General features: G+C 42.5%; 1 protein-coding gene across 14 annotated transcripts in view; it reads right to left on the bottom strand.

Annotated features, from left to right (window-relative positions):
- Positions 1-26,326, bottom strand: part of sox5 (SRY-box transcription factor 5) — a 297,848-nt gene that overhangs the window by 70,657 nt on the left and 200,865 nt on the right. For all 14 annotated transcript variants that reach the window (XM_055006506.1, XM_055006507.1, XM_055006502.1 and 11 more), the window contains 2 exons: positions 23,281-23,476; positions 13,868-14,090 (listed from right to left, as the gene is read on the bottom strand). In XM_055006506.1, the coding sequence (XP_054862481.1) occupies positions 13,868-14,090; positions 23,281-23,476 (419 nt within the window). The remainder of the gene's footprint in view (positions 1-13,867; positions 14,091-23,280; positions 23,477-26,326) is intronic.

The raw sequence follows: 26,326 nt of genomic DNA, 5'->3' as shown, positions 1-26,326 counted from the left end.
GCATTTTCCGACACCAGTTTTATATTAGATTTAAAAAATTTTTTTTTAAAAATTCTATATATCAGAAAATGATTATCTTTGGGTTGTAGGTGTCATATAGGTCAATTAGAAACACTGATCATTTTTCAGGTCATTTTCTTACATATATAACAATTGTTAGTTGTCTCCCTTGTGTTTTTAGCATGAAGAAGTGAAAGTGTGGACTGCTTTGAGTTTGGCCATTCTAGATTTGTCTGTTTATTTACCTGGATTTTTATTCATTATTACACTAATGTGAATATTTGTGATTTGGTAAGTGCACTGGGCAACACCCCTGATTTGGAATTGGCTTTTTTTTTTTTAATTTCCAAAAACCGTGTTAGCATCCCTGCTGTAACTGTCTTGCAGAGAGCCAGCTGGAGCTTAAATCCACTCAAAACTGCTCATTCAGTTTCTGTATGTTCTCAGCGTAACCATGACTGGCATCTACCAAAACAATGATTAAGCTTTACAGTGGACACATTTAATAATCCAAGCAACTAATAACTGTTTAGGATGTTTATCAAATCTGCTTTTTATTACATCAAATCTGAGTTAATGTGGTCTTTCAAATCTTTACGAAAAAAAGATAATTACATCAATTTGGGGATGTTTGCATCAACTTCAGTTATAAATATCACAATTTTTTCAGCCACAGCTCCTTGTGTCAGCACTTATTTTCTTCCTGAACATTCCTGTCTGTGTTTGAGCCCCTCTCCCTCCTCCTCTTCCTCCTCCGACAAGACACCCATGACTCTTTGAGTGGGCTAATTGCCTTAACAACATTTGGCTCAGCGGCGACTGGAGACTACAGCGGGGGTATCATAACCTTGGAAATAACGTAGTTAGTGTAATTCAACAAACCGAAAAAACTGGACGAGGAGGGCATGATCTGCGGGTAAAAACTGGGGCAAAAAATACGGCTCAGCTCGCGGGTTACAAAGGGGGCTACAAATCCGAGCGTTCGTCTGTGTTTTCACAGCGTAAAGTGATACGGCGGCGGGGTTGGGAGGCACATAGAGGGCTCAATGTTAAGAGTTGGGTGTGTGTGCTTTTGGGCATAAGAGTGTGTCAGACGCACCGGCGTGACCTCAAGAAACAAGTGTCCAGTGTCTTAGTTTGGACCATCACAAGACTCATGTACTGTGCAAACAAACATGGGTTTAATTTGAAAGGAGGAGCGACAGAAGGCAGATAAAGACAGACGAAAACAATCCACGTTTCCCCTCACATTTTTGCATTTGTGCATATAAAAGCATCATCGCGGCGAAGCCCACTTACCCACCATCTGACGGAGAAGCCTGCAAACTCACATCTAAAGGAGCCTTAAATAGCGCCGTTACACACCACTTATCCGCCACTGATCATTGATATTCGTAGTTAATCATCATTTTACTCACAAATTTTTCAGCGAACAAGGATCCACGTTCTAAATTTAAGCAACTGTCAGGCGGAAAAAAGGGCTGTGAGCGTAGGAGGAGGGAGGAGGGCCGTGCCAAAGAAAATGGTGACGCATGCAGACACCAAACACACACACACACACACACACACACACACACACACACACACACACACACACACACACACACACACACACACACACACACACACACACACACACACAGAGATCTGAGATACATAAGGCCAAAGTTTTTTGCGGTAACACCTTAAAAAATGAAGCCACTCCTGACTGGACGCTACAGACGCCGCAGGATGGATGATTTGGAGAAAAGAAAGGAACAAGTGAGTGCAAGCAGGGTGAGGAGAGTTTGGCAACATGCAGTTAAAGCCCAAGCCAAAACAAACCAACCTCAGTGATTTTATGCACTTTTAATACTAAAGCCTGAGTGATTTATTAGTTATTATTCTCTGACAGTGGCCTATAACATATATATTAGTGTAGGTGCATTTGTCGTCCAATATGCACTTATTTGAGAACTTTATTTTTCCCAAACATAATGTAGAAGATGGAAGATGCTTGAGATCATTTAGAAATAGCTCCAACAACCTTACAGCACTGTCTGCAGCACATGTAGCAGAGTACATATCACAACTGAGTGAATGCACAGATAAGTTCCAATTGCGACCTCAAGATTGAGATAAAACCCAATGAAGGTAAGCTCTAAGTTATCAATATTGGCACAAACCTAAGCCTGATCTTTTCTAAACATCTGCAAATTGAAAAATATTCTTGATACATGCAGCATAATCAATCAATAACCAATTATTTGTAGATTTTTTGCAAAATCAAATACACTAGACATTTTGTCTGTGTGTCTGTGCTAATATTGCTATTTTAAGGCAGTGGCACATGATATGCACAGCAAAAGCAACTGTCAACATGTGCCATAGGGATATAAGAATGCTATTCTGGCTGTTCCAGGTTTGATTTAACATATTTGTGCTGGCCGGAGGTCATTAAGTGACACATAACTCTTTGTAATTGTGCCCCTTTACTAGCTAAACCCCCACAATGCCAACATGAAATTGTCCATTTCCTCTGCTCACTACAGTATTGAACAGCAAGTGACACAATTAGGTACTACAGGTAATCTGCAATACTTGTGTGAATTATTCGATTTGGAGTCAGTTGGGCTCTACTTACTACTCAAGTTGACATAAAATTGTCTATTTTGTGGCTTAAGTCTTTCGCTGGTTGTTGATTTAACTCCTAAAAACTCACCTGTGTGTATTGAAGTTACATTTTTAAAAGCTGGTACCAGGAAACTAATCCATTCTTGCCCTAAAATGCCCGTGATTTACTTCTATTCAGTTCTGCTAAAACAATACAAAACTACTCTACACTACACAATAGTCAGTTCTAATATTGGAGTAATAAAAATGATAACGAAAGCCCCATCCTGCAGACTAACAGGATTTGTTCCTTAGGTTTGTTGTGTATGAAACCCTAGAAGTTAGAATCTGTGCTTTTGAGACTGTCATTGGTACACTGCAGATTCCATTCTAGCATATAAACACACCATGTGGACAGATTAACAAGGTCAACAAAAAACCAACTAGATTTTCGCCAGAAGAAGTCATTTTGTGACAGGATTTTTCAAGTGTGGTATTGAAATTTTACAGCATTTCCCTTATAGGTTTGACTGGCAAAATGCTTAAAATGTGACAAAATTGGTGTTTTCAACTAACTTTGGTCCTGGAGCGTGAAAAGTGATTTACACAAGGGTTATTATACAAGAAGCCACCTCAAAAAAGTGAATGATTATGTCCTAATAAGTAAACATTTTATGAATTTAAAAACTTGAAAACAGCTAAATGGAGTCTTTCGTAGTAGTGCCTGGAATATTTTCATTTTGAGAGTCATAACTGCCTGTTAAATATCCTCAGTCTTTTGAACTTTGTGCTCCCACTTTATGATTTTCTGTCAAATATTTGACAGCCCCAAAACCAGGCTTACGTTAACCCTGGCAACATCCTCAGGGTTATTTTCTTTGACTTTAGAAAGCTCACGAAGAGCCGCAGAAGAGAACACAGGCGGAGTGTGTGGTAAATTGACCCCTTAACTAATTAAAATCTCGAAAATAGCTCATTGAGTCTAAAAGCATTGATATCTCTGCTACAGCAAATAACAACCTGGCTGTGTGAGTAAGTCTTTAGCAACCTTGACAGTGTATTAATGATCACTGCAGCATACAGTTGGTGACTTTTATAGCCACTGACTGCGATGTTTTGGAGAGGCTGCAGAAGCACACACCTGGGTTATAGACAAGACTGGCATACAACAGCTGATTTGCTTTGTCAGTATTACAATGAGCCAAGAGGCCAAGTGTTGGTGTTTGTGTACGTGCACATGCCATCCCATGCGTGTCTGTGTGTGTGTTTGTGCACGCCTTGCATCTGCGTATGTTTGGATGTTTGAATATGTGTGTGTGTGTGTGTGTGTGTACGTGTGAGTTTGTGTGTAGGTGACAACTCCAGCCCCAAACTGACTGGCATCTGGCGGTGGCAGTTGTTTTAACAGCTGAGCTGACAGCATTAATCCGAACGCACCCAAATCAAAAGGAGACAACACCTGTTCACTGCTCCTGAGCCCAGCCGAGGAAGAGACGCGAAGGGGAGGGAGAGAGGGGAGGAAGACGAAGTATGAATGGAGGCAGGGAGTGAAAGAGATGGAGGGGGAGTGATTAGAAGCAGGTGGAGAGAGTGACAAAGGGAGGGAGAAGTGGAGAGAGAGAGAGAGAGAGATGAGGGGAGGATGAGGTAAAAAAAAAATGAGAAGAAAAGACGATGAGAGCGGGCATGCTGCCAGGCAACACACACACGGCGCTGTTTCCCCTGAGCGAAGCGGAAAAAGGCAGTGGGCCAAACGAGCGGGGAGGGGTGGAGATGGAGGGATGGATGGATGGATGGATGGATGGATGGATGGATGGATGGAGGCAGAACGGGATCCAGAGGAGCATCGGCGAACAGAAAGAGTGCAGAGGAGATGCTTGTCTCCCAACATCTGGCTCAAATAAAGGCCTGCGGTCTCGGGCCCGACCCCCGAGGACGCCGCCACTTCATGCCCTCTGACCAGCCAGTCGGGGGTTAATTAATAAAGACCCTGCGGCTTCAAAGACACATGGAGAAGAAGGACTGAATGGAGAGTTTACTGGTGTTGCCTTCTTGTTAGATGACTACCTGACACATGAAAGACTCACTGACTTGTTGCTCTCTGGGTGACTTAAGTGCCAAAACTACCCAGAATTCACACCACTTGGGTATCTGTCCTGTGGGTGGTGATTACGTGGATTGTCCTCCTTGGTCAGGTCAAACAGACTGCTGTATTGCGGACACTCTGTGCTATATATGCCTGTTTTTTCTTCTTCTTCTTCTTCTTACCCGCACAGACAATCTAACAGGAAGCCAATACCGACGCCTCCAACCAAGCTGTTAAAGCCCCTTTACATCCATGTCAGGCCTTAAATCCTGCACTGGACGCTGCTGACATGAGGTTTCACATGTGTGTTGGAGCTGAGATGCAAAAATTGCACTAAGCAGATTGTGCTACTTTGCCCACAAGCCTACATGGATTATGGAGGGGAAACTTGGGGACTGTGACATCTTTTACACATGCAATATGCAGAATTTAAAGCAAAGATGCACATTTGCCTACATATATATATATATATATAGAGAGAGAGACAGTATAAAAATAGTAGTTTATACTGTAAGTACTTGAATCTCTAGGAAAAACTGCCACGGCTAATACGCTCTATCACAGAGCTTACTTACAGTCTATTTAAAGTGCATTATAGCCTACAGCTTACATGCTGCCATGAAGGTGCCATGAAAGTGCAGACGTGCACCTGCACTGCTATATAGGTCACATAAACATAAGCAAATGCATGCATATACATAGATTACTGCAGATGTAAATATGCATCATAATAGGTAAAGTCAATCTCACTTATATCTGCTGATTCCAGGAAATTTTGCATTGAATGCGATTATCTTGCAAGGCCTGGTATCGCAGTTGATTTGCTTATAATTTAGAAAGCATCTCTTTGAAACTCTATTCTCTGACTCCTGGAATGAAAATGAACATACAAGACTTTCTTCAGTTTTACAGGTTCATCATATTTGTATATATTCGTGCAGAGAACTCATTAAACACTAATCTAGGGAGTCTTCAAGTAGATGTCTGGTCAACATGCAAAATGTGAAATTGTACTAAAGCCAAGCACACTAAGAAAAAAGTGTTTCTTTTTGCTAAACATCTAACTAAAGTTACGCTAATCCAGTAATCTTTCAGGTAAATGATTAGGAACTAACTGACCTCACAATAAAGAATCTTAAAAAGAAAACTCATATACATGCATAGCTTAAATGGCATGAATGCTTAACTTATGATAAACTTGCACTTATTCCGCTCATTATTTTAAAGTTAACTCCGAGATGCCTTCATGCAGACACACTACAAAATTTGCATGTTAATGGAAACGTCTGGAAACCTTGCAGCAAAGTGATACCTTTTTATATTTCGTTATGGCATCGTGTCAAGATGAGAAAAAAAATCAAGCATTTCATTCCAAATATGCGACATCCACCTACTCACAAAAGTAACTGCTGCTATGTCGGTAAACTACTTAATGAAAGACTGTCGAAGTTGTCAGCTAACCTCTCGCAAAGTAAAAACGTTGGAGGGTGCAGTCATCTGGCCTTTTGAAGAAACTGGTTGAACTCCAAACAGCATTTTTTGCTTTTCCACAATGTTTCTCACGAGTTTTTTTTTTGGGTTTTTCGTGCTTTAAGTACCTCAGTGAAAAGTTTTCGAGATGTTTCGCCGCATTTCATATCCTTCTGATAAAGCAAATTGAGGGGACGAATGAAAGTCAGCGCACTCTGCACAAAAACTCATTAATCTTGCAGCCATTTTGCAGCATAAAAACATTCCTACGACTCTCCATGGAAATGGAGGAGAAAAGAGCGAGAAAGGGGGAAAAAATAAAGAGAAGAGGACGGAAAAACAAGTGTGCAAATGAAGAGAGTTTATGAGAAAGCTGAATAGATAAATCATGGATTCCGCTGATTTGGTCATGGGACGTGATGCTGAATGGGAGCGAATGGGTAGCCAGAACACTGGGGCCTGTCTAATATCTGGGAGGCCTTTATGCAACTCCAAATATATTCATATGCTATGCATGAAATACATCCAAAACGCAAAGAAATGCACATATATAAACCCTCCACCAGGTAGCCTCCTGCACACTCTGTACTGTAAACTGTGTCACAGCAGCTAAGCTATGGAAGCTGATTCATGAACCTCCAGCCTTTTGTCCTTAACTTAATGCCCCGCCGGGGGGCCAATAACACACACAGACACACACACACCTTCAGAAAAACCACAGGATCCTCTCTCCTCTGTCTAAGCCCCTTTATGCTCATGTATTGGACAAAAGCTGGGGCACTGCTTTCCTTCTCTTCCCCCCACCCCCCCCCCCCAAAAAAACAAAAACACACACACACATATGCATGCATACCATTCATCTCCTTAATATCGCTCATCTGGACTGGGAAGAATGGTAAGAAAAGGGGAGTTTCATCCCCACTGATTGTCTCGTGCAAGGCTCGGAGAGAGAATGCAACATTGAAAAGCGGGACTGCAAAACAATTCAATAAGAAAAAGTGACTTGAATGCGCCTTTCATCAAGCCAACAATGGCCGGCCCCACAATAGGCCTCAGGTTCGCCCCATGACGTTGCCTGTTTCTCATGCCACAAAAGGGGGAAAGGGAAAAAAAACCTCCCGAATTGACTCGATTTGAATTGTGAGCCATGTCCATGATGATCCCCCAACAAACCCTGCGAAGTTAACTGACACAATGACACCCGGAAAACTGCACAGAATGAAAAATAAAAAGAGGAATTGGAAGATAACCGATATGAAGCATGAGCTCGTTGCTTTAAAAGGATCTTTTTTTTTTTCCAGTATTGTGATCCTTCTAAGCAAAGAAATGTTTGATTTTTCACCACTGCAGGCTTCTTCTTCTCTCTTTTTCTCCACCAGGTCATGGAAATACGTGGCAGAGCACAAAAAAAACAACACATGGAGTTCAAATCTCCTTAGCGAAAAGGTTCAAGGCAGAGTAAGTCTCATAAGCATGATGTCAACTTCTCTTTAGCGTATGTTGACCGGGTATTTAGAGCGCTTTAATTGGCGAGCAGGAGGACAAAAATCTTGCTTTTTCTCGCTTCTCTCTTTCTTGCTTTTAGTGAATTGGGAGAGAGGAAAAAAAAAGAAAAAGCAAGAAACAATTCTCTCTTTCAACCTCCCCCTCTGTTTCATTTCACTCGCCTTCCTTTTTTTTCTTTCTCCCCAGTGTGAGAAGAATAATCGCGACAAACAATGGCTGTGAGAGTCCTGCTGCACTTCATGTTAATTTATACAACTAACTAATTACCAACAAAGGGTGGAAATCACATAAAGACGTTCGCCCGCTCCCACGCTAAGGCTGTGAACCTGCTGCTACACAGCAGTGTGTATGTGTGTGTGTGTGTGTGCGGATACACTTATGTGCAAGTTCCCCCTCAGGGACCTGTGCTTAAAAATCGGAGGTCCATGTGATGACTTGCGAGGGTTTTTATATGCCATTGTTGATGTTTATAGTGTGTTTGACGTAACCCCCCAGATAGCAGAGAAGAAGAAGGATTAAGCAAAGTGAAGAGGAGGAGGAGGAGGAGGAGGAGGAGGAGGGGAGCTGATGGACGGATGAAGAGAGACTGCCTCGATCCCTCCACTTCTCCGGCTCCTTTTTCTTTCCTCCCTTTTCATTCTCTCTCTCCTTCTTCTTGGCAGAATGTATCCGCCCTTCCCATTGTCACCCATTGGAGTGTACGGAGGCGTGAGGGAGCTCCGGCCACTGTGTGCTTGTGTGGCACAATGGCCTCGCCTAAGTGCTGTCCTATAAAATGCCTCAGTGCTCTCTAAAAGCAAGCCCTGGGTTCCCCCCACCATGCCTTGAAAATAGATGAAGTGCTGCGCGTGCGTGTACATGTGTCCGCCACAGTGTGTTGTTGTGTGACATCTGTCACTGAGTTGGCATTTTCAGTACGGAAACCATCGCCTCAGAGCGCCACCGTGCACGCTCAGCCGTAAAACACCATTTTGGTTTGACCTCGAGGTTGCCGGCGCAGCTGTAAACCTGCACCGTGTCCGCCGGCGAAGTTTGTGTGTGTGTGTGTGTGTGTGTGTGTGTGTGTGTGTGCACACGAGTGTGTCTCTTGTTTCTCCGCACGTGCTTCCAAATCAAGACTATAAAGTATGGAGGCAAAGGTCTGACCCCGGAGCTGCACCCCGGCTCAGCGAAACAACGACAATATTGGGATTTGTTGACCCTGACAACACGACCGCCGGGAAATACAAGTGACCATTAAAGACACACGATCGAGCTCAGTGCAGAGTTATGGCTTGTGCTGTCATTTATAGCACTAGCAGTGATTTTAAAGATATTTTCTTGAGAATTTCTGGATTCTGTTTTGGCATAAAGAAAGATTTTGTTAAACCTCTGACCCCCAAAATGTGTTTGTGTGTGTGAAGTTTGAAAAGCTTGTTATTTAAAAAAAATGAAGCCAAAATGACACCATTTATCAGAGACAGAAACTATAAAAGCATAAAATAATGACTGTTTTTTCAACTCTTACATGGTCCTTGAACTAATTATGTATCTTGTGCTGCTCCATCAGGAAAACTGACCAGATTTAAGCTTAAAAGTGTGATATTTCATCAAAATCGTGGCCAAAAATCAACCATTTACTTTTAGATAAATGTGTAAAAATCCAGTAATTCAGCAGTCTTTTGCACAACTGTGACTCCGTTATTGATTTGGTTGCTACCATCAGTTATGTAACAAGAATTCGGGGACTTTTTGATTGAACTGGATTGAACTGCAGGCTGTGTTTCACAGAGCAGCGAGTACAAGTACGGAATCAAAATAAAAATATAAGTTGTAAGTGAAATATCTATAGCATGTTGACAATTGGTAAACCCCATGAGGACCTGAAAAAGACACAGACATTCAACTTTAGTTTTTTTGCTTTTATGACTTATGGCACTCTGTGTCATATTGCACAGGAGAAATTTCTGACTTCTCTGTCCTTCTAGTCATGGTTGTGCTGTTTCTACACAAGTGCAAGATTTGCAGTAAAAAAAAATGAACCCACAGTGAATAAAAATGTGAGGCAAAAAACCATAAACTGCTTGGAATTCAGAAGGTTAACGGTACAACGTCTAAAGGTTCCTTCAGCTTAAAACACACACACACAAAAAAAAATCCGTACAGTAGCTTCACTCAAACACACACAGAGTTGTGGCAGAGAAACCTTTGTTTATTCCCGTTCCAGCTGAGGCTATAACTAAAAAGAAAGAAAACATAAAAAGTCCCAGAGGCCACGGAGCGCCCCAGCGACGGGTAGCTGTGGCTGGGTAGCAGAGGGTCAACAGACGGGTCCAGAGATGGAGCTCAGCTGGCACTTAATGTGTGAGCCACTTACAGTCGAAGCTGCCATGTAGCGAGACGAGGAGAGAAGAGAGAAGAGGAAGAGAGGAGGAATGAGGCTGAGTGTCTGGTGAAAGTCCAGGGCAGTGGAGGCACCACTCCAGGGGCCGCCGCAAACATCTGTGCCCCATTTAGTGATGTTCCTCCTGCTTTTAATTCCCCTAATTTTTCTTCTCTTTTTGGATGCACATAAAATCCATCCATCCATCCATCCATCCATCTATCTATATATCTCTGTCTATCTGTGAATGACATCTCTCTGGTGTCTCCTTTCCCACAGCTGGGCTAATAGATTACCACAGGGCCGTGCTCCGTGTCGCCGAGGTCACACGGGTTTAAACGGCGAGTCTGCAGGTGTGTGCGTGTGTTTTCACACTACACAGGTGTGTGTATACGCGGCGGCATCCCTCTCGGGCTTTAACACCGACTCTCCTCTCGACCCCACGCCTCCCGTGACGCTCTGCACTCTGCTCTCATTAGTCCACGTAATGACACATGCGACGCTCTCCAGCACGAACCGGCCAGACGAACACGCAACCGGCAGAATTTATTAAAGAACGCAGCAACATATATGTAGAGGCGTCCCTGGTAGCAGGTGGCCGGTGGGGTAAGGATGGGAGATGAATGGATGGAGCAAAGGGAGCAGTGGTGCAACGCTGGGGCCAGGCCATGAGGGACAGCACAGGCGAGTCATTTATTAAAGGGCCACAAACACACACTTTCACATGCATGCGACTAACACAATCCTCACTACATTCTCCTGCAAATGCATATGCAAATACACAAGCATACATGCTCCCAGAGGCTTTAACCGCACACACGTTGACCCAGTATCCGCCGCTCGCCATTCATCTAAGCCTAAGTAGAGCAGCAAAAAGTTCCTCAGTGCATGTGAGATGTCTTCGCTCAGGGGCTGCCTTTTCGATACGAGATGTTTATCGTTTTCTGACCCATTTCGTGTCTTTGGCGCCCCTTGTTCGCATCCCTCCTGGTGTTAATGTTCCTACACTTTGTGGGTGCGTATCATTGATCCAGCCAGAGTGTAAAAGAGAGAGAGAGAGAGAGAGAGAGAGAGAGGGAGCGGTAATATTCCAGGCCTTTCATAATGATTAAAGCCTTCATTAAATTTTCATCCCAACCTGCTGTTTGCTGCTAATGGCCTTTGTGAGCCACACAGCCAAACAATAGCTAGCTGGGCACAGAAAAAAGGGATTTCTATCTCGCGTTCAATACTGCCCCCTCGTCGTGCCCTCCCCTCCCCACCACTCTCCATTTCCCTCTGCCTCTCTTCATCTTCCCTTTTCTTTCTCTCTCTTGCTTGGCTTGGTTCTTTTCTCTTTTTTTTGGGTCTGGAGGCGCTCAGGCCTTTTGTTAGCGCGTTTCATTTAAACGTAAGGGCAGATAATGCTCCGGGTTGGTTTGGATGCCACTCCACTGTGGCACTGTGCTAATGGGGTCTGTGAAGACACTGCTCTTTCTCTCCTTCACTTTTCCTTCCTTTTACCTTGTGTCTTTCCCTCCCTCTTCCTCCCCCATCTCTCTCCCTCTCTGCGCTGGCTGACTCATAAAGATCCATTATTGTTGTTTTTTTTTTCCTGTGCAGCCGGTTCATGAGGTCCAGCGAAGCAGCGAACAACCCAAAACACACCTCAATTACAGCTCAGCTCGACAAACAGTCCAGTTTTTTCCTCTTTTTTTTTTTTTTTTTTTTTGCAAAATGTGCCACAACAGGCCTCTCTATCGACTGGAATAAAAACAACCAGACGGCGAGAGCTGACCAGCAGTCTCAGCTGCTTTTGAAAAAAAAGAGCCCTTACAGAAAAGCCTGGAAAATAAGGTTAGCACATCGCAGCTTGAAATGAAAGCCTGTTGATGTGCCGGAGGGGGAACGCAAACACATAAAACGCACCTACACTTAAAGGCAAATACACAACACACTCGCTGTGCTGTTCTTTTACCTCTCCGGGCAGGGTGTCACTCGGGCTCGAGTTCTGCGAGTTTTGGGGGATGTTTGAGTACAAAATTCTACAGCAGTGGATTTATAAAGCAAAGGAAAAGAATGATCTGATCTGGTGTTTTTTTTTCTGCTGAAGGTCTTGGAACACTTGGTTGTGAGGAAGTGAGGCTTGACCCAAGTTGGGTCCCAGTAAGTCTAACCTCAGGAGAGTTGGGTTTTGGCAGGCAGGTGTGAGCGATCACAGCAGAGCAAGTCAATAAATACAAAAAAATATAGTTTCTATTATATTTCAGGTGTGTCTGTGCTTGAAACGTCATGTCTCTTTATCAAAGATTTAGTTTATATAGTTCAGTTTGGTCCATCTTAGCAATTTTGGATCTCTCAAGACCTCAAATCTGCTTTGACTCACCCTCTGAACCAACAAAACCCATTAGCAGGTCTGAAAGAGATGCTGTCTTTTAAAAAAAAATCTGAGTCATAAACTATAAAAACTGAAACAATCTTCAGAAATTTAAGAACACTGTTGGGAAAATCAATCCAATCTCAGCTTAAAATCGTGATTATTCATAAAAATCACTTTATTATACATGGTAAGGTTAAAAAAGCACCAAAAATAAAGTATTTGCACTAAACAGATTCTGTAAAAAACAAAAAATTCTGCACTCTTTGGTGCAACTGTGAAGCCATGAGTGACTCATCTGCAAGCAACACTGATGTGACAAAAATTCGGGGACTTATTGGTTCCACTGCAAAAATATTTACACAGAGCAGATAGGAAACAAGTAGAAGAAAATCGATAATATGAAACCATTTTTCACAGTATTGGTAACACCTGTGCACACTTTCTGTGCACTACTTTTTATTATGTTTTGCAAAAATTTTTATTAATTCATAAGATTATAAATTTGTTACGCTGCACTAAATACATTACTGAGTTCTCTGTACTTCTAGTCATGGTTGTGCTGTTTCCATAGAGGTGCAGGACTTTAAATTGCAGTGAAAAATGAGCCCACAGTGAGTAAAAATGCCAGGAAACTGTTGAAGTTGAGAGGGTTAAACAGGCCAATCCATCCCAGCCAGCTTCATGAACCTGTTTTCAAACTGTCACTGACTTCCAATGCACAAGAAACCCCCACCAATAAAGCACCATGTTATTTATATTAACCCATCTTCCAAAAGGAGATGGACACCTGCTAGTGATATCCGTATCACATTATCACTATTACATGCATTTCATAGTGACATAAGCCCCCATTTATATGCCCAGTGGAAATTAGCATTGGCCGTGGGCTAATTTTATCTCGTTTCTTGACTCCAACTGTTAGCCCGAGGCTAAATCTGAGAATGAAATGTGGGGGCTAATCGAGCTAAAGCTATGTAGGCCCTGGGCAAGACTGCAGCTTGGCTTCCTCGACAGTGTGTGAAATCTTTATCAGAGGGCTTGAAGTGCACTAGGAGAGGTGATGCACTTCTTATTGGGCTGAAAAGACGCTTTTAATGTGAGCGTTTCCTTGAAATTGTAGCTGGGGAAACATTTGGAGAGTTGTTAATACACCCAAGTATGTTCACAGGCTTTTCACACACCCGCCACACAGACACACACACACACACACATACACGAACACTTGCGCACACATCTTATTTGTCAGGTTGTGATAAATATGCAAAGCGTGGTGGACAATAGGCCTGAGCAGCTGATGCTGTCTGTCTGTGTGCTGGAAAAACAAAGGCTCGCCTCTCATCTGAATGTGTGTGGGTTCATAACAGAGGGAAAGCGTGAGAGAGAAAACAAGACAGAAAGAAAGAAAGAAAGAAAAGCAGTGTAATAAAAGAAAAGTGCGGGGATGGACTCGCAGATTCGCACATCTGGCCTCTCCACCTCTTTCATTACTGACCTTCTGGCTCGTTTTTGATCAGCTCCTCCATCTTGCGCTGCTTCAGTGTGTCCACCACGTCGGCCAGGCTGCCCTTGCGTCTCTCCGGGGTTCCCAGGGTGCCGCCGGCCGAGCCTCCGTCGCTGCAGGGCCGCCCGCTGCCTCCACCCTCCTCTTTGCCCGGTGAGGTAGCATTGTGCTGGGGGTAAGGACTCAGTGAGCTCCCCTTAGTGCCATCCTGCTCCTGGAAGAAAAGGAAATTATTAGTTGCAGAAAATTTGCAAAAAACAAAGAGCAGAAAAAGGAAAACGAAGCATAGATCTGGGAGGAGCTGGCTCATTATCTCCATGCTTCTTTGCTACTCTTTGCTCCCTTTATTCTCCCCGTCTCCCCTTCTTATAGCCCAATGCTGCAACTTTCATCCCCGGCCAGTTATCTCAAGTTAGGGCATACTTCTTCTTCTTTCCTTCTTACGTCCTCTGGAATCTGCATTTGACTGACTTGGAGGTACTTGACAGAAGCGGCACATGAAACAGCAGCAAAAAGACTCCGCAGCACTCTTAAGTGTCAACGTTAACTCTTCATTACAAAGCCCTTCGATGGCGCGCTTTGAGGGACGTCCAACTTCGCAGCACCAAATCCCGCGCCCAAGTTTTTCTTGCTTTTTACTTTTTTGTCTTGAGATTCATGACAATTAATGCTGAAGATGCAACTTGCATCACAAACAAACACACAAAAAAAACCAACAAAGCTCTGGAGCTATGTCAAATCATTTCCATAAACTTATAAAAGGACTAAAAAAAAAACTGATTCTACTAGAGCATGACAGCAACAAAATATAATGTATACAGTTTAAAGTGGAGCCTTTTGCCAAGCTGTCATAAGGAATAATTATCCTGCTGTCGTGTGTATAAAGTTTACAGCCTTTAACACGTTCGGTTTATTGACGCTTTATGCAGTAAATACTATTTTTTTCCCCATTTAACTTTCTGCTTCTTCCACGATCTTATCTTCAGTTTATTGTTCCCCTTTCGAACGATTACCTAAGTTGGAAGCAGCAGCAGCTGAGTGTTAAGTAACTTTTAGAGTCTTAATCTTTGAACCAATAAAACCTATGTTTGTTTCTGCAGCCGGCATTATGAGGCCTAATGCTGGCTCAGCCCAATTAACAGTGACAGTGAGAGGGGAGGACGCCGGCGGCTTTTCCAGAACGCGATCTGGTCACACAAACATGCATGCAATAACCGCCGTAGGCGCTCCGAGGTGAACTCAGGTGGGCCATTCGATCGCAGAGACAATTGGAGCGGAGCTGCTCGGCCCTTTTTGCAGACAGCAGGGTCAATGGTCCACAGGGTTAATCTTTGGCTAATCTCACTACAGTATGGGGCATGCCACCTGGGACAGTGGCACACATACTGTAGGTGTTTGTCCCCGTGTGGGCGTCACATGGGGACATTCCAGCTATATTAATGCACATGGTGGCGTATTAAAGGCAGAGGTGGCTCCATAATCATTAACTCGCTGGAAGTGGAATTTAATACCGAGATCACAGTCCACGATGAAGTCATCAGATGACTCCACATTTGAGCCGTTCGAGCAGACAAGTCACTTTTTTTCTTCTGTGTTTCTACTAAGAAGGTATTCAATATTGAGGATGCTTTCATTGTCGGTGGTCAAACGCTGTAGGAGAGGTACAGCGGACCATTATCACTTGACATTTTCGACACTTCACTGGCTCTCTCTCTCTCTCTCTCTCATTCTCTCTCTCTCTCTGAATAAGTCAACACACTCAATAATTCACTAATTCTCTCCTTGGCATTCTTGCACATGCATTGTAGCAGAGGGACAGATTGTGGCAGCAATGATAAGGCTGGAACAGTTGCACATATATATATATATAAATATATCGATATATGATGGGGGTGATGAGGCTGTTAAAAGACTTCTCCTCTCACCACCTGATCAAGTGTTTTTTTTTCTTTTTACTCTCCTTTGTCACTTCCTTCCTCCCCTCACCCTTTCTCCAGATTAGGGAAATCTCAAGACTTCAAAAAATGAGCGGATTTTTTGGGCGATTTTACGAGTTGCGTCAGGCGCCGGCAATGACATGCAAATGCGACGAGACAGGAAAAGGGAGAAGCATGTAAAAAAAACACAGTCAAAGAAAGAAAAAAAGCAAGAAAGAAAGAGAGAGTGAAGAGATGTTATTAGAGGAAACCAGAGAGTTGACAGAGAGATCCGCGATGGAGGAAAAAGAGGGGAGCAAGGAGGGAAAGGCAAGGCGTCTTGAAGGCAGCGGTCACACCTGTCACATCCCATTTATCTAATCCAGCGCCTACTTAAAACAGCCGCACTCTTTCTTTCGAGAAAGATGTCGCGCAAACAAAACAAACAGAACAAGAATATGGGAGGGAGAGGATAGAGAGAGAAGGGGGGAGGCGGATGGATGGATGGAGTTGGAGGATCTCTTTGCAGAAAAGCTGCCAGGGAGATGTCATCTGGCTGCGTCCAACAATGAAGGTCATTTCCCAATCAGAGGGAATTAACAGGGAAGCTTCTTCAAAGACCATGTACATTAGAAGGGGCCTGTGACATTATTTATGTGTAAAGTCAGACAGACAGACTTTTATCCCGAAGGCAACTTAAATCGCTTCAATCAAACCTCTCTAATCCCAAGTCCAGGGATCAAAAAATAAAAACTATTGTAAACCGATGTCACTCATGCTTCCTGGTCACAACCCCCCCCTCCTCCTGCTCATCAACATGCATTTATTCATGAGTACAAACAGAAATTCTGGCTACTGTAAACTGTTCATGCCCTCCTTTCTAGGTGCATGTGTGAGAGATTTTTTTAAATTTTTGCCATATATGTGTGACACCACGATCGCCCGTAGGTGTGTGTGTGCTGGTAAAATGTGAGCGTCTGCATATATATATATATATATATATATATATATATATATGTATGTATTTATACGCGCTGGATGTGGCAAGGCTGGCGAAGTGTGGGCGGTTCTGCCTTTAGTTTGCAGATGTCAATTCTCTTCCAAATGACTGGAACAAAGTAAAAATTGCGCCTCACTCTCTTTATCCTTTTACTGCCTCTGCAATGGAACCGAATTAAACAACTTTTGTCTTCTTAAGCTCATCTGTGAGGGGAGGTTGGTTTAAAAACACTTAACTCTTGCCAAAAAAAAAAAAAAATGCTATTTTTTCCTACAGCCAGCACAGATGCCGCTGTTCATGTTCTCTCCTCTTTTTTTTCCTCCTCCCTCTCTCTCTCTTCTTGCCCGACTGAAGAGGAAACTCTCCCTTCTTTTTCTTTTTTTTTTTTTCTGTGCCATAGCCTGACATGTCTCGGGCTGTGCAAGGTGTAAAAAAACAATATTTGATGCTTGGCGCGTCGCTGCGGATCAAGGCATGGACAATGTGGCAAGTAGGAAGAAAACTGGAAACAGCTGCTCCACTAAAATACATGCACACAAATACACACCAGGAGAATGTCACTGATCGCTCCTGCAGGGGGGCGAGACTCAGCTCAGCGCCAGACCTGCCAATCTCGCCGCCATATACACTTAACGCGCACTGCCAAACGCACACACACTCGCGAGCAAATCCCTTTACATGCCACGGCTAAACACAGACACTGTCAGTTTTGACTCGGGGGTCCCTCAGGCTGGGACAAGCCGGAGCACAATACTTCTTCTGCTCCGTGTGTTCCAAAAATTTTGACCCACACATTTAAGAAAAAAACAAAAAAACACTGTGGCACATAGATAATTATTCAGAATTTATATTAAAAAAAAAAAAAAAAAAACGCCATTAATTGTCTATTGAAGTCATTGTCCAGGAATTACACACTTGCCCTCGTCCTTATCTCAAAAACACGCCGCTGTATTTTAAATAGCAGTTTGGCTAAAATGCACGACAGTGTATTTTACCACGACCCCTCACTGTTGACAGGCAAGCGTGTGTTGATTCATTAGTGCATCACTGGCATGAGAAATTAAGTGTGACCACTGTGTCTCAAGACTGCTCAATGGCTGTGTTAAATCTGTCAAATTCACATGAACACACACACACACACACACACACACACACACATAATCACACATACAAATTATACACACGCAAAAAAAAGAAGAGGGGAAGATGGAGCTCGTGGAACGAAAAATGAATAAGAAAATTAATGCTCGATGAAATATCTTTATAGTTTTTGCATCTCGCCTGCTAATGAAATAATTAGTTTGTCCATTAACACATTGATGAGAGAAGATGCTTGACGTGAAAACATTTTTTTTTTTTTTGCAAGGATCTGCAAACATAAACATAAAAAGACGGTTTAAAAAGAAAGCAAGCAAGGGAAACAATAATAATAAAAGAAAAGTGTCCTGGTATGATAATTCTGCAACTTGATTGGTTAGTCGAACCGCTGCTAGAATCCTTCCCATCATGCATTTGAACTTATCCAATCAGGGGTTGCACCTATGCAACTTTCACATTCATTAAAAAAAACCTTTTTTAAAGCCAAACTACATTCATTTGCACACCATTATGAGCGCCGCTATTCTGCAGTCATGGCTGGATAAAGAAAACATTTTTTTTCTTTAAAAAAGTGAATAATCTGATCCCCTTTTCAGTTTTTTTTCTTTTTTTTTTTTCCAGTTTTCCACTTTTGAGTGTGCAGCTGCAGGTAAAGCGGCCGAGCCAAAGCCGAACAGGCAGGCGGAATGAAGAGGTCAGTGTGTGGCTGAGCGCTTCTCCGCCACCGTGTTAATTTACTATGACAAGATAAAGCTGTAATCTTGCCTCACCCCCTTCCTTCCTCCCTGCCTGCCTGCCTCCTCCCCCCCTGCTGCCTCACTTCCAAGTCAACCAATGAGCTGTTTTTTTTACTGCCCTGAGAGAGAGAGAGAGAGAGAGAGAGACCCCCAGCTTTCCTCTTCTTGTAAATTTCTCTTCACTCTTCATCCACTGACAGTCAGCTGAAGGGATTGGCACTGTTAACCCTCTTCTCAAACAGAAAAAAAAAAAACTTAACACACATCTTACAACATGCCAAGCAGTCAGCCGGATAAGCCCCGTATCCCACCCTCTGGTTTAATAATTCACATCAACACATCACACGTCAACAATCGCCCCGTTTTGCTGCCCATTTTCCACATACAAACACAAATATATAGCATTGTTGTTTGTTAACTTTTCACCAGATAACTCCCAGCGAGTCTTATGAGGACTTTGGTTTACAGTCAACACCTGCCACATTCACAGGGTCCACCGTGGGAGGGGCCTGCAGGCTAATCAGCGGGGCTAATTACAGAATTAGCTATCCATTACAGCTCCTAAGCACTGTTTCATTGTTTTACAGCATGTGAGCATTTATTGTCAGCAAGCACAGAGGAGGAGGAGGAGGAGGAGGAGGAGGAGGTGGAGGGTGGGGGAAAGGTCGGCAGGCGTTATCTGCTGCTGCGACAGGGTGTGTTATCAAGGTGAGGGCCAAATCCTCCAACAGATGAGCTCAAATGTTAATCAGCATGCTTCTCAGAAAAAAAAAAAGGCAACACGTAGCACCCTACATGCAGCCATGTAATCACACTTATGTACCGAACATGCACTGTAAATCACACCACATGTGTAGAATGTGTAATGAGTTCCATGCAGGAAAAACAAGAGTCATCTCTAAAATGCACATATAGCGATGTAGCTCACATGTCAGCTAACAGACGCTTGCAATAAGCCCCCCCCCGTATACAGCACACACCGGCCTGTACCAATATTTAACATGAATCACGCAGAAAGATGCAATTCCGCTGTACAAATACACACTCGCAAACACAGAGCCATACATTCAAGCGCCGCCGCACAATGTCACACTTCATCCCCAAGAAAATGACTCACTCCAATGGCTCACATTTTTTTGCAGTCACGCAACTGTGCATCAAATGGGCTGAAGGCGACGGCTGGTGGCGCGCGCATAAAAACAGCAAAAACATGTGTGCACCCAAACACTAGCCTTGAACCTTTAAAAAGGAAAAACAACTGCTTTTTCACTCGCAGTCAATTTCTGCCTTTTTAGGATTCTCTTCACCAAACAAGTATCTACGTATTTTGCTTCTTCGGTGTGAAGAATCGCCATAAGAGGAGTAAACAACATACCAAAGTCAAAGGGGAGCTTCAGATCTAGTCTGCATCTGCATTTATTTTATTCAATATGCAGTAAAAAAAACTGTTTACTTGCTTAGAAATTCCATAAAGCAACACAATTCTAAATATTTTGAGCGTATTTTGTTCCTGAAATTACTTTATAGACCAATTTCAGAAGCTGACAAACACACAAGGTCAAGGAAGTTAATTTCCAGCTGAATGCATCCGCGATATAAAACATTTTTCTAGCAAAAGGTTGTAATTTATATCTGCTTTTCCAGCTCACTTAGTCAGTTTGTGCAAAAAGATGGAGGGTTTGCACTAACAGCACTCAGCGCTGATCGTCCCATTGAAAACGCTGGAGGATAGGATTAGCGTGAACATAATCTGATCTGGGGTCTGTGTCCGAGGGGTCACTTTCCACCTCAAGCCTCTCAAACGCTCATAGGTGGACAGGAAATCAAGGGCAGGAAGTCAGAGATGAAGATGAAGGCCAGAGCCAATGTCAAAAGCTGCAGAAGGTGCAGACAGGTAACTTTATTTTCAGAATGAATCCAGAGCGTCCATCAATTTTTAAGACCGTTATAATGGAAAAATATTGTTAACAGTTTGAGTTTTTTGTCTGTATGTCTTTTCAACCGAGGGCAAATATTAACATTAATGTTTTATTAATGGAGAAGAAGACAGTGTCACTGTTCAAGTGAAGAAATACTCACATAGTGCATCTAAAACTAAGGTGATTATCTTATTTATATGTTGTGCAACTGTACTCAACTTCCCATAATGCTTTGGGGGCATGTAAACATAAAATATTATAGTAAGTTAGATTTAGACTGTATTTGTTTACATTTTGCACAACTGGATCCATCAAAAAATATGCCAATTTAACCTCCTCTTCGCGATGTATCAATGAATGCACAGAAAACCTAAGAAGACTTTAAAACATGGTGATTCTACAGCAAGTTCTGGAGTTACAATAAGCAGATTTAGGGCTTTTTTTTTTCCAAAAATATAGGATCACGTGGAATTTACGCAATCAGATCCATCAAAAAGTTGCCAAAATAGCTATTAACACTACTTGATTATGATGTACTAATGAATGCACAGATAACTATCACTGCATCACTTTGACACTCAAGAAAACGTTACTACATAACGATTCTAAAGCAAGTTTTGGAGTTACAATAAGTGGACGTATGGCTATTCTATTGCGATGGACATCAAATGTAGAGTCATGAAGAATCTACACAACTGGATCATGTGCCAAATTAGTTATTAGCACTTCCTGTTTATGATGTGCCAATGAATGCACAGGCAGCACTGCATTACTTTGACATTTGAGAAAACTTTAAAACATAATTATTCTGAAGCAAGTGCTAGAGATAGATTTTAGCCCCAAATCTGGTTCAGATTTAGCTATGTTGTGATTTCAAGAAAGAATGTGCTTTTCTATGCAAATACTGACAATTGGATGCTAATAGAAAGTATTTTATCAAGGACAGAGATGTGAGTCCATTCTTTTGGGTTATCAAGTTTTAATAATAGGGGTATTTTTTCTATTGTTTCTAAGCAGATTTATAGGCATTATTTTTAAAATGGGCATCAAATGTAGGGTCACATGGAATCTAAGCATGTTTTCTGTGTCAGGATGTTCAAATGTGACGCAATTGTGATTTGAAGAAAATTTATTTTTGAACAGTAACAATTGGGTGTGATAAGTTAAAAAGAACTAATAGCGAGGACAAAATTTAGTTGGAAACCTTTTATGGAAAGTTTCCATCAAGGACAGAGTTCCTCAAATAAGACAAGCAGCCATTCTTTTTGTTTCAGAAGCAAATCTAGAGCAAGTTGTGGAGTTGTACTAAGCAAAGAATGTCAAATTTTGGGTCACATGGATTCAGTATGTTCGGATTTGACTAGGTTGTGACGTAAATGGTGACAATTTGGTTCAGCAGATTAAAAAAAACCTAAGAGTGAGGGAAAAGTTAGGACGAAGATTCTTAAATGAGACATGCAACAGTTGAGTTGGGTTCAGAAGAAAATCCTGGAGCAAGTTCTGGAGTTATAAAAAGCAGATTTCTGGCCATGTTTTTGTGACAGACATCCGATGTAGATCACATGGAACCTAGAAAGTGTACGAATGTTCAGCATGACTTCAAGAAAATGGGATTTTTGGATGCAATAGGTGGCAATTTGGGTGCAGTGGGTTAAAAGGAGCTACAAATGAGGTTAAAATAGAGTTCCTAAATTTAGACGTGTGAGTATTCTAGAGTGTTCAAGGCATCTTTTTTCTGTAATTTCTAAGCAAATTTGTAAATGCAAGAAAATAGATTTTTTTAAGGCAAACACTGACAGAGTTCCTCAACCAACCATTCTTTTGAGTTCAGAAACAAATTCTAAAGCAAGTTCTGGAGTTATAATGAAGAGGCTTCTTTATTCTATAATTTCTAAGCAGATTGAGGGTCAATTTTTGTGACATACTGACTTGTAGTTTTAAGAAAACTTTTTTGATGCAAAAGGTGGGAACTGGGTGTAGTGTGTTAAAAAGAGCTACTAATAGAGGGACATTACTTCTGAAACCTTTAAGAGACAGTTTTAACGAACAACAAAGTCCCAAAAATGAAACATGAGACCAATCTAGTGGGTTCAGAAGCAAATCCTAAAGCAAGTTCTGGAGTTATAATGAGGATTAATCTTTTTTTCTGTAATTTATTAGCAGATTTGTGGGAATTTTCTGTCAAACTTAGTTGTAACTGCAAGAAAACTGAGTTTTTGATGCAAAAGTTGATTAAAAAGAGCTATGAATGATGGAAAAGTGAGGGCCGAGTCCCTCAAAGCAGACGTGCGACCATTCTTTTGGGTTCAGAAACAAATTGTAAAGCAAGTTCTGGAGGAGACTTTTTTTCTACAATTTGTCAGCAGATTAATGGACATTTTTGTCACAAATTTAGTTGTGACTTCAAGAAAATAGAGTTTCTTTTAATGCCAATGGTGACAATCGGGTGCTATGGGTTACAAAGGGCAACTAGTGGGGGAAAATTTTACTGTAAAACCTTTGTTAGAAAGTTTACAACAGGGACATATCACCACTGGCGACTATTCTAGTGGGTTCAGCAGCAAATCCAGATGCAGCAACTCAACAAACTGCGGGTCAAAGAGGCTGAAAACGTCTCACCAACCCGTTTCGACCCTTCGTCTGCTCTCAACGCCGCTATCGAGGTGAGCGCTTTCACCCCAAAGAGGTGAGACCGAACAACAACAAAACTAAAACAACCAGAGCCTGTCCTCACCATGTTGGGGGGGCTGTCCAAGTTGCGGTTGGGGGGCGAGCGAGGGGACACCTTGCCGCAGTAGGAGGCCAGGGGGAGATGGATGACACCACCCAGTCCTTCGCTCTCCTCATCCTCCACTCGCTGTCTGCTGGTTGCCATGGTTACCTCTCCATCTGTCCCCCCATATGGAGAGGCTGGTCGCTTGGAAGACATCCTGGAAAAAAAAAAGAGGAGATAGAAAGACAAGAGAGAGAAGGAGAAACAGGAGGAAGAGTGAGGAATATTCAAAAGATGATATAATAGGTTGACAACTGGAGTTATACGACAGGAAGAGGTTTCTGTGGATAAACTCCTGGACCAAGTTTGAATTTTTCACTGTCGTGTAACATGATACCACAAATATATCTTCCAAATCCCATTCATCTCCTCAACCTGCACCAGTTTCCTCTTTCCCTCTGTTTTTCCCGGACAAGTTTCTTTTTCTTTTTTTTCCCACTCCGAGTGCATCTCCTCCACAATATCCCCCCTTCAGTTGTTTTTTTTTTTGCAAGCACCCGGCTTCTTGGCAGACCTTCAAACACCCTCTCAGGTCTTACAGTATGTTTACCATGGGGGCCATTCAGCGTTTTCCAAAAAGGACGGGGACCATTACTGCAAATGAAGCCCGCTTGCACTGGCATTGTGGGAGGAAATGACCACATCTTGACAATAGGCTTTCAGAGAGAAACACAGATTGAGAGGCGAAAAAAAAACGAGTGTGAGAGCAGTATGTACAGTGACAATAATATGTGTTCATGAAAACCTCTGGACAATGGAGGAACTGGAAGGAAAATAGCTAGCAACGTGACAGCCCCGCTGTTTGCATTTGTTACCGCGGCTTTGTTCCCCTTGAAAAGAAGGAAAGGATATAAAGCCACATCTATTAGGTGAACTCTGTCTCTCACAAGGTAAATTTGCCTCCCTGTACTTCAGCTGAATAGGGATGCAGTGACTATGTGGCAATAATAGAATTTAATGTGGTTCTCAGCATCGCCTGAGTGCTTTCAGATGCACTTGTCAGCCTTGAAGCCACTGCGACTATGACCCTGGGTAATAGGCTGCTAACGCTCAGTCACACAGAGGGATGGAGGGATGGAGGGTTGGAGGTGTACAAGCAGGAAAGGAAGCAACAGGCATCTGACTCTCAAACTCCTCCAATTCCGTCTTTCTCTTCTGCACATTCTCCTCTAGCATCATGTCTTCACCCCAAATCTCCCCTTCAGCCACTTTCCTCCCTCAAAGTCCTCCCCTGGCCCTCTAAACTGATTACACTCTAGACTCTTATTGGATTTTCTCCGGACTGTACATCTGGCATTGTTCCTCGGAGGAGCGCCGCCGCTAATTCATTGCTTATTTACCTTATGACAGTGGAAAGGTAAACTATATGGAGTGAGGCTCAGCGGAAAAAGACGTGCAACATGCCGCTTCGAAGGTTGCACTCGAAATCAAATGAACTCAACTGAAGACAAAAAAATGCACCATATGAGGTGTAATTTAATTAGTTTTAATTGTTTTTTGGAAGACTTTGCCAGCAAAATTCATAAATCTTGCAATAATTTCAACTAATTTTTCCATGCAAGCTCCAAAATGTCAAGTTTTGTCTTGTTTGCTGGAGTTTCAATTAGCTCCACGGAGCTTTTAAAGGTTCTACACTCCTGTTTCATCCACTTCATTTGAAGCTAAATCAGAAAACTGCCGTTTACAGCTTTTACTAATACATCAAAAAGCTACAATCTCTCCATTTTAATGCCTTCTTTTTTCCTTCAATCAAGGTTCGAGTCACTGAATCAGCTGTGACAACGAGTGCAGAACAAACACTGGGAATCAACAGGAATCTGCAACTCATTTCTTTATCTGTTCATCAGCAAACACTGCAGCCATAAAAAGGGAAGATTTGCCTCGATGACAAAAGACTTCAGAGATAAAAGTGCACGCTTAATCCTGCTGATATTAAAATTAACTTTTATGATGCTCCGAGCAGAAAGCTGTGCGAGCGTCTGAACCTGTGAACACTATCCAATGCAAGCGCCGGCCCAGCTGTACAAACTGCTACACACATATGTGCACAGAACATACATAGAACAGAACACTGCAGGTCTGTCTTCATTACTACCTGTTTACTTTACCTCCTTTCACTCTCTCACACTAAGGCCTTTTGTTTCACACACACACCTCCCCTTGTATCCAACCTCTGCAGGGCCCATAACGCACAAAGTCAGTTTTTTCTTCTTTTTTTTTTTTTTTAAATCCTCCGCTCACAGAAACACCTTTTGAAAGCGGAGAGGATTTTAATTTTACAGCTTTACTATCCCGGCATTTAACCACAGTAGCTGACATATCTAGATGGACTCCAGAGACAAGAGTGGTTACACATTAACGCGTGAAACAACATAGGTGTCCAAAAAAAAACCTCCACATAGAGAGGACTTCACTCTCATGTCATCATTGTTTTCTTCTTCTTCTGCCCCCTCCAGCTCTGCTGCTGCTACTATTACCTCAGAGGTGGGTGTCTGAATGAATGGAGGAGGCCGTTCGCAGCTCCTCTCCGGCTATAAAATCCCTTCTCCCCCCCTCCTGTATTGGCCTTTGAAGTGGAATTACTATACAACTGGGCACAGCGGGGTGTACAGGTTATGCCGGCTACTTCATTTAAAGTTTGGCAGAGGGTGGCACGCCGGTTTAGAGGCTGTCTGCGAGGATTTGTTTCAAAAAAAAAAAAAAAAAGCTTGAATTAAGTTGATGAATTAGCAGGAGGGGTCACAATTAGTGCGTGATTTTCTGCAACAATGAAAAATCTCCCACAGTCTGGCTCCTCAATTGAGACGTGCAACCGCTGTTTGAAGCAAATCCTGAAGCAAGTTTTGGGTTTTGTTAAGTACATTTCGGACATCGAGATGTTGAGTCACCGTGTCAGTATGTTCACATTTGACTGAGTTCTGACTTAAAGATGTAGGTTTTCTTGTCGCAAAAGGTGGCAATTTGGGTGCAACGGGTTAAAAAGAGCTACAATTGAGGAAAAAGTGAA

Source organism: Amphiprion ocellaris, chromosome 21, assembly GCF_022539595.1.
Source record: "Amphiprion ocellaris isolate individual 3 ecotype Okinawa chromosome 21, ASM2253959v1, whole genome shotgun sequence".
NCBI lineage: Eukaryota > Metazoa > Chordata > Actinopteri > Pomacentridae > Amphiprion > Amphiprion ocellaris.
The sequence above is the reverse complement of the archived record's forward strand: the minus strand, read 5'-3'. Positions and strand labels throughout refer to the sequence as shown.